Genomic DNA, 15,284 nt, shown 5'->3' with positions numbered 1-15,284 from the left:
CCTTGGAGATCCCCCACCTTGCTGCTACAAGGTCAGCTCTCAGGAAGCCCAGGAGAGGTCACGGGGGCAGAAACCACAGCCTCTTGGTGAGCCTCTGTGAAGCAGTCGGCTTTGGATAGGGTCTAGGTGGTAGAGATGAAACACTGGCAGCATTCCGAGGGCTCTGTGCTGTTTATACCCCCAGAGACACCAGGAACCTAAGACTACCTGAGAGGACAGTGGAATCCGAACCCGGCTCACCTCCTCCAGGCAGCGTCTGCAGGCTGGACTGCTCCCATGGTTTACTTTGTATGGAGGGAGATGGGTCCAAAATGAGTCTACTAAATTAGACTCCTGGGGGCCAGTCTTGTGGGCAGCAGGTTAAGCTGCTGCCTGCGATGCCAGCATCCCACACAAGTGCCAGTTGGTGTCTCGGCTGCTCCACTTACAGTTCAGCTCCCTATATTAGTAGGAACCAGTGGAAGTTCCTGGCTTCCGGCTTTACCCCGGCCCAGTCCCAGCCATTGTGGCCATTTAGGTAGCGAACCAGTGTATGGAAGATTTCTTTCTGTTCCTTTGTCTCTCTCTAACTCTGTCTTTCACATAGATAAATATTTTTTTTAAAAAAATTAGACTTCTGACATCTTGCTGTGAATGGAACTTTTTGTCATTGTGAGCTGCCTCTCTTTCTCCTTAGTGACGCTGTCCGCCTCAGAGCCTGTCTGACCCGGAGCTATTCCAACTTCATTTTGGTTAGTGTTCGTGTGCTGTATCTTTTATTTTATGCTTTGCATTCAAACCTTCTGCATCTTTATATTCAGGTTTGTCCCTAGTAAGCAGCATGTAATTGGTTTTTATTTTTCTCCTTTAACAATCTGTGCGTTTTAATGGGAACATTTAGTCCATTTACGTTTAATGTAACTGCTGATATATTTCTGTTTAAATCTACTTTCTCATTATTTGCTTTTTATTTGTTCTACCTGTTTTATGTTCCCCTTTTCTCCTTTCTTGCCTTGTTTTGAACGGATTGCTCTGCATCATTCTTTCTTCCTTTGTGTTAGCTTGTTAGTTATGTGTTCTTTTATTATTCTTTTAGCCATTACCAGAGATTACAGCATGCATTTCTGACTTCTTCAAGTCTGCTTTAAATGAGCCAGTTTACCATTTCCCTTTCAGTGGAAGGACCTGACGGGTGTTTACTGCCCTCCCGACTGAAATGCTATTGCCACACATTCTCATTCTCCTCTGGTTTAAACCCTACCAGACGTGCTTCTTCTAATTATTCCATATAGTCAGTAATAATTTGTGTTCACCCAAAGTGTCATCCTTTCTATGCCCTTTGCCCCTGGCTGTTTCACCCTGCCCCTCGGACCGTGGCCCCTGCATCTGTCGCGAGCCCTGCTCTGCTTCCCAGCCTCGTGCAGCTGCTGTAGGGATTGCAGCACCTCAGAGGGGAAGGTCTTACAGACGTCAGTTCACCTCCCTGGCTTGCTTTTTCCTGCTTGCCTTGGCCCTGTCATTCTTCACTGCCCTGTCCACTCTCCAGGGCTTCACACAGATTTCTTTTTAAAAAAAAAAAAAAGAGACAGAGAGAAAAGTACCAATTGATTGATTCAGTGGGCAGAGAGAGAGAGACAGCATGCACGAGAGAGAGAGAGAGTGAGAGAGAGAGAGATCTTCCATCCACTGGTTCACTCCCCAAATGCCTTCGACAGCTGGGCCCAGAACTCCATCTGGGTCTCCCACTTGGGTGTCAGGGGCCGAAGCACTGCTGCCTTCCCAGGCACCTTAGCAGGGAGCTGGTTCGGAAGTTGAGCAGGCAGGACTGGAACTGGCACTCCGATGTAGGATGCCAGCATCACAGGTAATGGTTTACTGTGCTGTGCCACAACGCAGGTCCTTCAAACTGACTGTTACAATATTCGGTCCAGATGTCCCAGCTGTGCTCCAGGGAAGGGTTGGGCCGAACGAGCTCGTCGACCATTCCAGAAGGGTAACTCTCTAAGGAGTCATTTCTCGCCTTGCCCCTTTGCCTCCTGCCAAGCTCATGCACCTGAATTTGTAGCAGGTACATGTGCACATGTTGTAACTCTGCGACAGGCCTCGCCCCTCTGTCTCCCTGCCATTGTCCCTACTTCCAATGAAAGGGCCCCGTGGCCTGGGGCACCCCGCAGCCTACCCGTAGCCTCCCGAGAAGCCAGGATAATCTCCCCCTGCAGGCCTGCTGTCTCCTCGAGGGGGAGAGCACATCTGTCTTTAATGCAGAAAGTTTACTGTCCAGGTTGTCAGCGCGCCCTGGCGAGGTGATGTATCTGAACCACTTTTCCCAGACAAGCTGCCAACCCTGGAAATAAAGTAACACCCCTCAGCGGGAGTGAATTAGCGAACCTGACAGCCCTGCAGTTAGCGTTCCTGCCAGGAAAACCTGCTCATTCTGCCTAAGCCCAGAGACTCGTAATGCCTGAGCGTTCGCTAGTAGCAAGTGATGGAAATTCAAGGCTGGGTTAAGCAACAAAGGAAAATGTACGATTGCTCACAGGCCGGCCGCTGTGGCCCCAGGCGTGGGGGGATCCAGGTGCCTGGATGCTGTCACCGGGGGACACTTTGCTCCGTTTTCCTCTGGCCCAGTGGTCCTCAAACTCGAGCGTGCATCAGAATTACTTACCAAGCCAATGAAATCACAGATGGGTGGGCCCAGCGCCAGAGCATGGCAGGGTGGAGCCTAATTCCTAACAGGTTCCCAGGTGATGCCGATGTTGCTGGTGGTCTAGGGGCCACACTTTGGGAACCTTGGTTCCTGGTCGCTGCCAGGCAGGCGTTCCACCTGTGCCCCCGACACGCCCTGCCATCCCCACAAGGTTCAAGACTCCATTTTCACCTGCTTTGCCACCGTGTGGGAAAGAGACCACTGCCTTCCTAATGTCCAAGAACCAGCTTTCCCCTGAGCCGGTCTCCAGGCTCTGTAATCAGGAACAAGTAGTCGTGGGCCAGGAGTGGGGTCAGATCACCCAAACCTGCTCCACACCGGGCCACTCAGCAGTGGGGTCAAATTTCCCCAAACGGCTGAGCGCGCCAGGGAAAGGGTGGCTTCCTGATGGAAAACCAAGGGTGCCGTGAAGTTCATGGTGCCGGGGAAGCAAGCGCTGCTCGCTTCATATAAAAGTCACCTCCGCCCCCGCCGGGACCCCCCGCTGCAGATTCTCCAGAGCAGGGTGTGGAGCAGAGGACTGGAACGTCGGAGAGGAAGGGGCCTCGCTCGCCGGACAGCCGCAAGCATCGCGTGCGTGAAGACCAACATGGCAGCGGCAGATGGGCCCCGTGACTGCAGACAGCACCTGCCATGGGGAGGCCCCAGAACGGGCTTTAGCGAGGAGAAAACGACGAGGCCTTGAGAAGCCAGGTGTGTCAGCCAGCCAGTGCCGCCTAACGGTCCATGGAAGGCTGCAGCTGTGCAGAGAAACGGCCGGTGGCTGGCTAGCTGGTCACAAGCGGTCTCTGGCATGTGTCCGGCAGACTGCTCTGGCCTGGCGACCTCAGCTGGGGTGACCCGTGTGCTCCTGTCCTCCAGCACTGGTGGTCTGCAGGCGGCAGGAGAGGCCCAAGCCCCACCGTGTGCGCGCTTTTTCTAGACTGCCTGGTCACCGTTGCTGACACCTGTCAGCAAAGGATGTTGCCGGGCCAAGCCCAGCAGGAAGAACAGACTCCATCTCACCACCTTCTGGAATTGCTGCCTGGTCACACTGCCGTGTGGTCGTGGACAGGGCTGGAGAGACCTATGGTCGCCTGGCCCAGTCTCCCACAGCGGGGAAGCAGGTGGTCTGGTGACAGCTGCATGGAGGTGGGGGGCACTCAGGTGCAGGTCATCATCTCAGGGTGCGCTTGGATTCCAAGGGTTGGTGAGGACATCTCAAGGCCAAATGAGGCCAAGTCAGCCGTTTGCGTGGACCTGTTGCCATCCAGTGCAGTGGGCGGCATCGTATGCATCAGGCACAACAGCAGGTAGGGGTGCGTGGTGGGAACTGGAACGTTCCTGCCCCACCTACGGGGGGAGGGGCACCACCACCCAGCTCACCCTATGTGGTCATGGGTCCCAGGGTTGCTAGGTTGTATGACTGCTCAAGAGATACCAGGAGTCCCCTCCCTGAAGCATTGCTTTTAAACCTTGGCATCTGTTTCCAATTTAAAAAGGAAGAAATTACACAGCACCGCATCTACAGGCAAGCTTCAGCTTCGTGACCACAATGATGGACACTTAATGTCTTTGGATTTAATATTTGTCATCTAGGTGGGTCCCCAGGGGACCTCCAAAGCCCCTCTGCCCAGACTCTGTGTGAGCTTCCTGGCTGGCGGCGAGCCGGCAGGGGCAGGCTTGCGGCTTCACGGCACACGACACGTGCTGCCTTCACGGTAAAGCTCCGGAACCGATCTGCATCTGGTTTCTCTGTGCAAGAGAAGGGCGGGCGGGCGCTGGCGAAGCGAAGGCAAAGTGAAGTTGCAGGAAGAGGGATGGCTCTCGAGCAAACAAGGGCAGTTTGGGATAAGTTAAAACGGGCAATTTGGCTTTTGCTGGTGGCACAAGTCTACCGTGTGAATAAATCCACATTCCCTAGATCTACGATGAGAATGAATCCGCCGTCCCGTGGCGTTCGGGTCAATGTTCGCCCAAGTGAGGGATGAGAGCGTCACTGAGAGTTTAACAGCGGGTGTTTGGCATGGCAGGTGGGACAGCACGGGAGCAGTGGGACCCGGGAGAGCAGGAGAGCCAGGTGGGAGTGCAGACAGGGCGGGGACAGCGCAGGGCCGACCTTGGCTGGGAGACAGGGCAGTCTGATTTTTTTAAGGCATCCGATCAGCATAACGTGACTCAAAGGGCACAGGCCTCCCCGATGATCATGCAGCTGAAAGAGCACCCTGCCCGCTCCTCTGTGAAAGGTGCTTGGGGGCAGGACTGGGCCCCACTGGGGACTGTCTTCTCAGAGAAGACAGGAAGGGAGGACTGCAGCGCTGGGGACGGAGTGCCTCCCCCATCGACAGGCGGCTTCATCATTACCCAGCGGCGCCCATCCCATCCCAGCCCCCGCCCAGGCCGCCTAGGCCCCAGAGGGACAGCTCTTGCCCATGAACTGGCAGTGAAAAGGTCCGGCAGCCATGCTGCTCTTGGGGAGATGGAGACGGAGCTCCTGGACTGCAGGTCCATGGCCCAGTGCTGCCAGAGCCTCCCGCCACTGCCGGCGTGCTGTCCCCAGATGTCAGGGTGATGTGGTGCACTTGCTTAGCCATAGTCCGTTATTTCTAGAAGCATCCGTAGGGCCTGTGCCTTCCTGCAGAGGATGAAGGGGGTGCTGTCCTTTGACACCAAGATTGACAAGGCTGGGGCTGACGTCATCTGCCAGCCATTCATCCGACAGGTGGCAGGGAAGGGCCAGAGAACAAGATGCACCTTCAGTAATTGCTGAGGCCTGTAGGCTTTACTGGCTCCGGGGCCCCTAACAACTGAGCCCACTGCCTCCCTTGTTCACCTTCCTGCCCTTTGCTCCCCGATTCCAGCCCCGTGCTATTCCTCAGAGTGCACAGCTCTGCTCACCCCAGGACCTTGGCACCTGCTGTTCCCTAGCCACCCTATGTGGCTCTTCACAAGCTCACTGCCTTTGGGTCACCACTCAGACGTCCACTTCCCTGAGCACCGCATAGCAACTAATGGGCGGCCCTTCCCAGCTCTGTACCTGCCTGCCCCATGTCTGTCTCTGGCCCGTGACCAGGGGCTTTGAGGGCAGGGGTGTGTCTGTTCCACCCGATCCCCAGACCCCGAGCAGCATCTCTCTCAGCCAAAGAAGCAGAGCGCAGGCCCGGAGCCTGTGTCCTGACACCCCTTGGCCTCACTGGTGAACCAGGTCTGCTTCTGCTGCCCTTGGGGCCAGGGTGTGTTTGCACGGCTGCAGCTGCAGCTGCTGAGCCATGACCTTGAGCTTCCCTCATTCTGTTTGCTCTGTCCAGGGACCTGATCCCTCTTACACAGAGTGAGGAGGATCTGGTGTGGTCCTCACCACCCTTCAGCTGCCCGCATTTCTGTGACAATCCAGGTATCCCCCTAAACCTCAGATGCTAGCTAGCTGTCCTTGCAAAAAGAGACAAAGAAACAGCATTTGGCAACAGCAAGAGCACAGTCCCTCGTGGCATTGTGGCAGTAGTGGGGGTGGCTCCTTATCCCGCGGCATTTGGCCCTGACATTTGCTGTCACTGCCTCTGCTCTTCCAGGTGTGTGCATTCACAGCCCCTCTTCCGGTGCCTGCTAGAAACTGGCATTCCCGCCTCTTAGCTGAGCTTTGCATCGACACCTGTAGTCCCCATCATCCCAGGACCTGGCTGTGCTGGGAGCCAGCCCAGTGGAGCTTCTGCATGCTTCCTGCCCTCTCCTGCAATGCCACTTTATTAAAAAGTGACTTACTAGGGAGACAGAGAAAGAAAGATAGCTGGCATCCGCTGGCCTGCTTCCCAAATGGCCCAGCAACAGACCAAAGCCGGGAGCCAGGAACTCCATCCGGGTCTCCCACGTGGGTGGCAGGGGCTGCTTTCCCGAGCTCATAGCAGGAAGGTGGATCTGAAGCGGAGTAGCTGAACTCCACCCAGGCCTCCCCTAGGCGGCAGCCATCGCCGCACATCCTTACCCCCATGCCCAGCTCCTGCCCTTGATCTTGCTGCTTGAACGGCCATCCCAACGCGATGCCCTAACAGGTGTGGCGGGAGTGTCAAGCGCATGAACCAGAAACCCTAACAACCAGCCGCATGTGGTTTGACCAGGGTCTCAGTAAGCCTCACACCAGATCAGGGGTCTGCAGCCGTCCCTCTTATCCGAGAGGGATCGGTCCTAAGACCGTGCCTGCCCCTCCCCCGCCCCCACCCCTCATTGCTACTGAAGTGACCGGAACAGTGACTTACAAACCACCAGGAAATGATGTGAAGCATACAAGGGAATGGGCATGGGTTATATGCAAATACTGCGCCATTTTACATAAGGGATTTGCACATCGTGGGCCCTGGAGCGCAGGCCACTGTTAGTTTGCTGCGATTTGGTTTTCCCACCCAGAACCTGGTCCCAGGGCTTGCCCGACACCGCCTTGCCATGCCCACCAGGTCTCCTTTAAGCCGGAACAACAGTTCTCCCGGCTTTCTCTGCCTTTCACGACCTTGACATTTGGGGGGAGGACAGGCTGGTGGTTTTGTAGAAGGTGTCTCCTTTCGAGTCTGATGGATGCCGAGCTGCACCCCGAGGACACAATCTCAAAGAGCACCCTCTGTTTTCTGCCCTCCCAGGACCTGCAATCCGGCGGGAGAGACCCCTCTATGCAACCCGCAAGCCCGTGTGTGAGGCTGAGGACAGGCAGGAAGACGTCTCGGCTGTGCTGAGAGCCATCCAGGTGGAGAACGCGGCCCTGGGGAGGGCGCTCCTCAGCAGGAAGACGGAGCCGCCCACCAGCCCACTGCAGGTGCCAGCAGGCGCAGGGAGGGGACGGAGGGCGCTGGCTCCACAGGGGGCAGGCGGGGTCTGGGCAGGGGTGGCAAGAGCCCGTGGGGAGAAGGGAGAGGCAGGGTGGGTGTCGCTGACCCCAGACTCACCTGCACTTCCTTGTTCAGGGACCTGCCAGGGTTCCCATTCTTTCCCCCTCCTTTCAGCTCTTGTTGACCTCTGAGGGCCCCCTCCTGGCTGCTCACGTGTCCCCAGTTCTGGCCGATTGCCTTGCAAACCCTGAATCCCTTGAGAGCAGGGACTGAGTGGAGTAGACAGCCAAGTCTGGCTGCCCCGGAAGGAGCTCAGGCCGCTGCAGTCCTCGCTGCTCCCCGTTGCCCTGCCCCTGGCTCTCCTCGCTTGTTCCAGGAGCTTCCCTGGCCCTGCAGCTGTTTGGCTTTGCACCTGCTGCCAGGAGGTGGGCGGGGCCAGTGCACTGGGGAGCTGGGGGCAGGGAGGGGTGGGCCTTGGATATGCCTGGGTGTAGGCATCCTTTCTCAGAAGCATGGCCCAGGACTCCCCTGTTGGGAGTAGCCCAGCTCACTCGATGCCCATGGTAACCCTGAAATGGGAAGGCCTGGTGGCATCAGCCTGTTTTGGAGATGTGGCCACAGGCACCTTAAAAGCCAGGTGACCTGCTCAGGCCGTGTCTTTGAAGTCAGCCTGCCTGCAAGCCTAGTCCCCATCCGTGCCACCCATGGTCCCCCAGGCCTTCTGGGGGTTGCTGGGGGCATTCAGAAAACACCTGGAGCTCTTGGGATGGTCCCTGTCCCTCCCTGTGCCCTTGAATACACAGTGGATGGCTTTCCTTCCACCTCACATCGTGTGACTGCACCTTTCCAGGCTGCCGAGGGACCACCAGCAAAACCCTGGGCCTGTCTGCTGACGGAGGAGGAGGTGGAGGAGGAGGAGAGCCTTGAGGTCAGTGGGAGGCCAAGAATGACACCACATCCCCCATGGGCTCCTGAGTTCTTCCCTTGCACGGTCCCCACCCAGTGCAGGTCCCCACCCAGTGTACTGAACCCTGGTATCGTTCTGCCCATTTCACGGCTAGGAAGCTGGGGGCTGGAGTGGCTTGCTCGAGGTTGCAAGTTCAAGCCAGAAGTCGCACAGGCCTGCTGACTCCAGTCCCTCCTTATGTTGCTAATTGCTGGCAAAAGCAACACAGAAGCAGACCTTAGTATCATGAAAAAGGGGGCTCACGCCTGTCTTTCGAGTTCAGGTTCAGGTAGACATGGCTCAGCCAAGGAGGCCAGCGGACAGATACGGACGAGAATGAACAAAGCGCCGAGCAGTGCATGTCTTACCCCACGCACAAGCCTGTGTCTCTGGCCACGATACAGAGGTGGCTGCGGCAGATAAGAACCCCTGGCCTCCTGGAACCTCCAGGCAGTGGGAAAGGAAGCCGGGGTCAGACCCCGGTCACAGTCCCGGCTGCTCCTGAGGGGTGGGGTGAGGGGGTCCCAGGTGTGTCCCAGAGCAGCCATTGTGGTGCAGCAACTTAAGCTGCTCCTTGGGACACTTGTGTCCCAGTTACTCCGCTTCCAGTCCAGCCCCCCGCTAATGTGCCTAGAAGGCAGCAGGTGCTGGCCCAAGTGCTTGCGTCCCTGCCACCCAGGTGGGAGACCCAGGGGGAGCTCCTGGTGCTTGCCTTTAGAAGGGCCCAGCTCTGGTTGTTGTGACTATGTGGGGAGTGAATCAGCAGATGGAAGATGTCTGTCTGTCTGTCTGTCTCTCCCTCTCTCTCTGTCGCTCTGCCCTTCAAATAAATAAATCTTTAAATAATAATAATAATAATAATAATAATAAAAAGGTGTGTCCTATTTGAGCGGAGCCCTGCCTTAAGAAGGCAGCAGCAGCGGGCAGCAGCATTCCAGGGGGAAGGGACACGGAGGAAGCTTTGGGGTGGGAATGCGCCTGGCTTAATCGAGGAACAGGAAGAAGACCTGTGCACGGGAGAGGAGGAGGCAGGCGCGCGCACCAGAGCGGGACGGGGTGGTGGGCGGGACAGCACCCCGGCACCGTCCTGCTGCTTTGCTTTCTGCCTGGGTCCTGCTCGGCCTGTCAGTTCCTGGTCTTCTGAAACTGTCACCAACCCTGCCCACCAGGACTGACCCCCAGGGTTGCTGGGCGACCCGAGCCTTGCCCCCCTCATGGTTTCCAATGAGTGAAATCCTCTGCAGACAGGCAGCAGGCACATTTCCAGTGTCGGTGACAGGGGCCACGGGAGGCAGGAGGCTTGGAGGACAGAGCGTGGAAGGGGCCAGGGGTGCTCCTGGGACCCTCCGTGGAGTCTGGCTGCCCATGAGCTCGTGGAACAGGGATGCCATCACAGCAGTGAGAGGTTTCGCAGAGAGAGAGAGAGAGAGATGGTCTGAGAGTGCACGGAGCCTGACCGTCTCCCAGGCCCTCTCGGATCGTGGGAAGCTGGAATTGCTTGAGAAGGTTCTGGATCTAATCAGCCTTGTATTCCTGGCCCTGGGCCCGACGAGGGGACTGAGGGCCAGGGACGTGCGTGCTGTCACTCTGGCCCGGGAGTGCTACCTCCGACCCCTGTTTAATAAGCATTTTCCATCCCCAGCCGCTTCCCAGCGCACCCATGACCGCCGCTCCAGAGCCGTCCAGGGCAGCAGAGGGAGCCAAAGGCATCGGGCAAGCTCCTGACAGAGTCTGCCTTCTGGGAAGCAGGTACTTCGCCACGCTGGCCCAAAACCCAAACACAGAGCCCAGCACGGCACAAGGAGGCTCTTATCAGCTCACGGTTCTTGTTGCTGCTCCATGTTATTCCAGACCATTCTAAACTGCTGCTTCAGGCCGTGCGCTCTCACCCCTTCCAGCCCTCAAGCACAAAATTCATTTGATTTCTTTCAGGCCAGCTGGCTCCTGGATTGTTCCGTTTGGTCCCAGCCTGGTAAAGTGCCAGGCTTCTGGAAGTTTCCACTGGCAGCACCCCACACAGCCCAAGGGTGGTGAACTTGCTCCCCAGCTGGCCTGGGAGTCGGGGAGGGGCCCAGCAGCACCTTTTACAGTTTCCCTGTTGAAGGCTCAACACCTGTTCCCTTCCTGTCCAGTGTCTGTCATTGCAACAGTCCAGTTTTGTTGTCAAAGGCAAAGCTTCCCCCTAGCCTTGAGGCAAAATTCACCTTCAGAAAGATGCACCGTGGCTGGGAAATCCCTCCCTCACCCGGCGGGCAAGCTCTATCCCCTTCCTGGGCTGAAGCGGCCCCTGCTCTGGCCTCCACTGTGATCCGTGTGCGGGCTGGCTCTGGGATGTGCTCGCCTCTCAGCCAGGCACGTGCACAATCCTGCAAAGCACCCAGCCCTGCACACAGCGGCCCTGGATGTGTGTGTGGGCGCCAAGCCACGCGTGAGCCTGCACCTGTGTGCTCAGAAATGAGATCGGCAGAGCAGACCTGGAGGCCAGCGGGCAGCACACTGTCTCAGACAGGGGCAGATAGCATACACTTCCCGTGTGGCACTTGTTTCTATTTCCACATGTTTGTTCTAGCAGTCTTTAAAAACATAAAGGCTGTTCTTGGCTCAAAGGTCATGCAGAGAGGGGGGCATCTGGCTCAGCAGCTCTGCTTGGGACCCCCATGTGCCTCGTTGGAGCACCTGGGTTCAAGGCCCGGCTCTGCTTCCTATCCCAGCTTCCTGCTAATGCGGCCGCTGGAGGCAGCAGCTGATGGCTCAAGTGCTTGCGTCCCTGCCACCCACGTGGGAGACCTCGATGGAGTTCTGAGCTCCTGACTTCCGCCTGGTCAGCCCAAGCTCTTGTGGGCATTTGAGGAGAAAACCAATGGATAGGAGCATTCCTCTTATTCTCTCTCTGTCTCTCTTCTCTGCCTTTCAAAGAAATAAAAATAAGCACCGTTTTTTAAATGTTTCATGCAAAAGGTGGGCTGGATTTGTCCTGCAGGCCTTATTTCAGCCGGGCCCTGCTCTTGGAGCGAGTTCTCCGTGGCTGAGGGAGGTGAGGGCTGGCTGGCCCCAGCAGCTTTGCTCCAGCTGGGCTCTGATCTCCTCCCTAATTGTCCAGCTGTTGACAAAGGGAGAAGCAGGCCTGCCTGCCTGTGTGAGCCTTGGAACCACGGGCAGGGTGCAGCCTTGCTTCCCACATTGCGACTTCTCCCCGAGGTAGGAAAGTCAGCAGGGGGGCCCTTGATGGGAAGGCCGCCTTTTGTTTATCATCTGTTACTGCCTGGTTGCTAACACGCAGTCCCATTTCAGACAGCAGCAGAAGCTTCTGGAAGTCCTGCAGGCCATGGAAAGCGCCCCTGCCCATCTCGGCGAGGTTGTGTCACCACCCCAGGAGCGCGCACTGGACCCTGAGGTGAGGGCCTTGACTTATGGGGGCTTCTAGATGGACTGCAGGTCCTGCCCGGAAGCCAGGAGTGGAAGCAGCCTCTGAACGCTCACTTCTGCCCTGGTCTCCATCTCCGCTCCTCCCCAGCACACAGACAGACACATAGCTGATGCAGCGGTAGAAAACAGGGAAAGAAAGATGGGGGCCAGAAATTTCTGGAGAGACATAGAACCCGAAGCCCTGAGGGAAAGGCCCCCGCCCCGCTCGCCATCAAAAAATGCAAAGTAAAACAACCCCAGCGTCCCATTTGGTGTGAGAGTTGACAGAGGACTTCTGATGGTGACCCCGAGCGCTGGCAGGGATATGGCCAAGCCGAGGCCGCCGCACCTTGCTGGCGGCTGAGCGAACAGGAAGGGCTCTTGAAAGGCCAGGCGCAGGCAGACAGAGCCCCAGAAATGCCTACGGCTCCTGCGCGGCCACCCCCTTTCTTACCCCGAGGACATCACTCAGCTGCGGGGAAGTAGGCGGAAATGAGGGGCGGGATGGAAAGAGAGGTAACCTAAATGTCTCGTGATAACGGACCTAGGCGGGGAAGTGTGCGATGTCAGCATGGCGCAGGAGTGCGAATGGCTGGAGTGGTCCTCGCGGAGACGCCGCACATAGAACTCCCAAGGGTGTAAGGTCCACTGCACAAGGCGACGTTGGTCTTCATTGAGGCCAAATGGTTGGGTCGGCCTTGCGAAGACTCAGCTGTTGAATGATTTTGTTTTGTTTTTCCAAGATTTTAGTTATTTATTTGAAAGGTACTTATAGAAAGAGAGAGACAGAGAGAGAGGTCTTCCATCTGCTGGTTCACTCCCCAGATGGCCCCACGGCTGGAGCTGCGTCAATCTGAAGTCAGGAGGCAGGAGCTTATTCCAAGTGCAGGGGCTTTCCCAGGCCATAGCAGAGCTGGATCGGAAGTGGAGCAGCCGGGACATGAACCAGCGCCCATATGGGATGCTGGAGCCACAGGCAGAGGCGTAGCCCACTGTGTCAGAGCGCCGGCCTCAGGTGCTGAGTATTGATGGGGCTGGGCACAAACTACAAAAGGCAGCAGTGCTGCATGACCAGGAGCTTTCATATTTTCGCACACTGATTTATTTGGAAGGCAGAGTGACAGAGAGATCCTCCATCAGCTGGCTCACTCCCCAGTGGCAGCAACAGCCAGTAATAGGCCAAGGCCAAAGCCAAGAGCCAGGAACTCCATCCTGGGTTCCCCCATAGAAGGCAGAGGCCCAAGGACTTGAGCCATCTTCTGCTGATTGCTTTTCCTGGTGCATTCGCAGGGAGCTGGATCAGAAGCAGAGCAGCTGGGGCTCTAGCTGGAGCTTATCTAGAATGCCAGCATCTCAAGCAGTGGCTTAACCTGCTGTGCTACAGTGCCGACACATATGGTTTATTTTTAAAATTTTTATTCATTCATTCTATTTGAAAGGCAGAGACAGAGGGAGAGAGCGATCCGTTGGTAATGCTCACACATGCTCCAAATGCTCACACCAGCCAGTGCTGAACCAGACCAAAGCCAGGAGCTAGGACTTCAATCTGGGTCCCTCATGTGGGTGGCACAGACGCAGATACTCGAGCCATCACCTGCTGCCTCCCCAGGTGAGCACTAGCAGGAAGCTGAGATCAGAAGCCGAGCCAGGACTTGAACCCAGGCACTCCTGTATGAGCTGCAGGTGTCCCAACCTCTGCACGCACTGCCTGCCCCTCATCCTGGCTTTAATCTGGTGCCATCACATGGAGATCGTGTGACCTTGGGTGGCTGTCACATAGGAGAAATAACCTACCCACCCTCCCCCCAGGACCCCGCGAGGATGTCACAGGTGTGGTTCAGGGCGGGGAGGAACTGGTACCAGCCTCTGAAAGTTTGCTATCTGCAGCAGTCGGCTCCTTGCTTGCCCTGCCTGGAACAGTTGCTTGCTTAGCTGTAGGGATTCTAAGCGTAGTGCAACTTCAGGCACACGAGAAAGAGCTTGGATCGTTCACATCCCTTTGTATTGTGGGAGACATCAGAAAACGCAGGGCAAACTGACTTAGGCAACAGAGAGGAGAAAGATTACCAACACGTGTCACCACCAGTTCCACGGAGGGGACCGGGTGGGGCTGGATCCGGCAGCTCACACCCTGTCTCTCTGCTGGGTCCCCGCAGCGTCAGCTGCACCCCGAGGCTCCAATCCCCAGTGCTCTCTGCCCAGGTGCCTGATAGTGGGCGGAGCTCCCAGCTTGTGCTGGGAGACTCTCAGACCCCACTGTTGGGAGAGAAGACCGCCCTCGCCCCCCCCACCCACACAAAGCAGAGATTAGGACAGGCCAGGACATCACCGAGCTGTGCCCTCCTGGTGGCCCAGGGACACACACAGGGTGCCCTCCTCGGGGTGGGAAGAGCTCGGTCCTCCTGTGTCTCATGGCTGAGAAGAGAGGAGTGACTTTGCCGCAGGGCAACCATGCGGTCTCAGGGAGAGAGGGGACAGTGGACGCTGGGGGCTTCCCAGCCCGCATTGCCTCCAGACCCCCAGGAGGGGCCTCCGACGGGCAATACAGAAAGCAGGTGGCGGTCCTGTGGCGAGTCGTGATGTCCTGGGTGAACGGGCCCGCAGCCCTCACAGAGCTCAGCTCAGGAGTTGGCACGCATGACGTGGAGCCGGGCAGCAGCCCCGGCAGCCCCCTCCTGCCGTGCAGCCCCTCTGCAGCCCCGCCGAGCCAGGTGAACAGCCTTGCCGCTTCTTCACGCCTCCCAGGCTGCCCACCAGCTCCTGGAGTGCGCCCCACAAGCAGGAGCTCATTACCCTGCCCCGCCTCCCCCACCCCAAGTCAGCCAGGCTGGTGTAAGTCTGTCAGCAGGCCCAGGGCAGCGGAGCACCTGGCGAGGGCCCCGTGAAGCCACAGAAAGGTGACGAGGAGAAGATAACTGTGGATTCTGCCAGCGGCCAAGTTAATCCAAACAGGCCCCCAGTTCCTCCGGGGAGCAGTGGGCTGACCTCTCTGCCGCCTCCCCATCCCTGTGGCCTGGCACTCAAGGCTCGTGCAAACACGCTGAGCGATAGCACGTCTCACTGGCTGTTAATTAAAAAAAAAATAAGTGGGGAACAGTTGCTGTGCATTTGCTCGGCTCCCTGCTCACAGAGCCATTGCAGATTCCCGGGGCTAATTAGCAGGGCAGGTGCACGCAGGGCGCGCGCCATTGTACGAGCGACTGATCCGTGGCGACCAGTGCTGTGCTGGGGCCCCGGAGGCCTCCAGAAAGCCATTCTGCATGGTTGCCATTTGCGTCTTCTCGGGCCACACAGCCTGCCTGGGAAGGTGGCGGGCATTAAAATCAGTGAAGGAGAGAAATGGGGAAAAAAAAATTAAAAGGACACGTAAGTGTGTGCAGGCAGGGCCAGGGCTCATACCTGCTGAATGTGCTTAATGGGAGTCTCGCAGAGGTGATGTCATCCCATCCTCCCTGGC

The 15,284-nt window shown here is 57.3% G+C and overlaps 1 protein-coding gene across 9 annotated transcripts in view; it reads left to right on the top strand.

The window, feature by feature from the left end:
- Positions 1-15,284, top strand: part of LOC133750191 (katanin-interacting protein-like) — a 189,675-nt gene that overhangs the window by 119,319 nt on the left and 55,072 nt on the right. For all 9 annotated transcript variants that reach the window (XM_062179620.1, XM_062179618.1, XM_062179615.1 and 6 more), the window contains 4 exons: positions 7,291-7,463; positions 8,327-8,404; positions 10,065-10,171; positions 11,714-11,816. In XM_062179620.1, the coding sequence (XP_062035604.1) occupies positions 7,291-7,463; positions 8,327-8,404; positions 10,065-10,171; positions 11,714-11,816 (461 nt within the window). The remainder of the gene's footprint in view (positions 1-7,290; positions 7,464-8,326; positions 8,405-10,064; positions 10,172-11,713; positions 11,817-15,284) is intronic.

The sequence above is a fragment of the Lepus europaeus genome, chromosome 21 (genome assembly GCF_033115175.1).
Source record: "Lepus europaeus isolate LE1 chromosome 21, mLepTim1.pri, whole genome shotgun sequence".
NCBI classification, from domain to species: Eukaryota; Metazoa; Chordata; class Mammalia; order Lagomorpha; family Leporidae; genus Lepus; species Lepus europaeus.
Note: the sequence above shows the minus strand (reverse complement) of the source record. Positions and strands in the feature narration are given on the sequence as shown.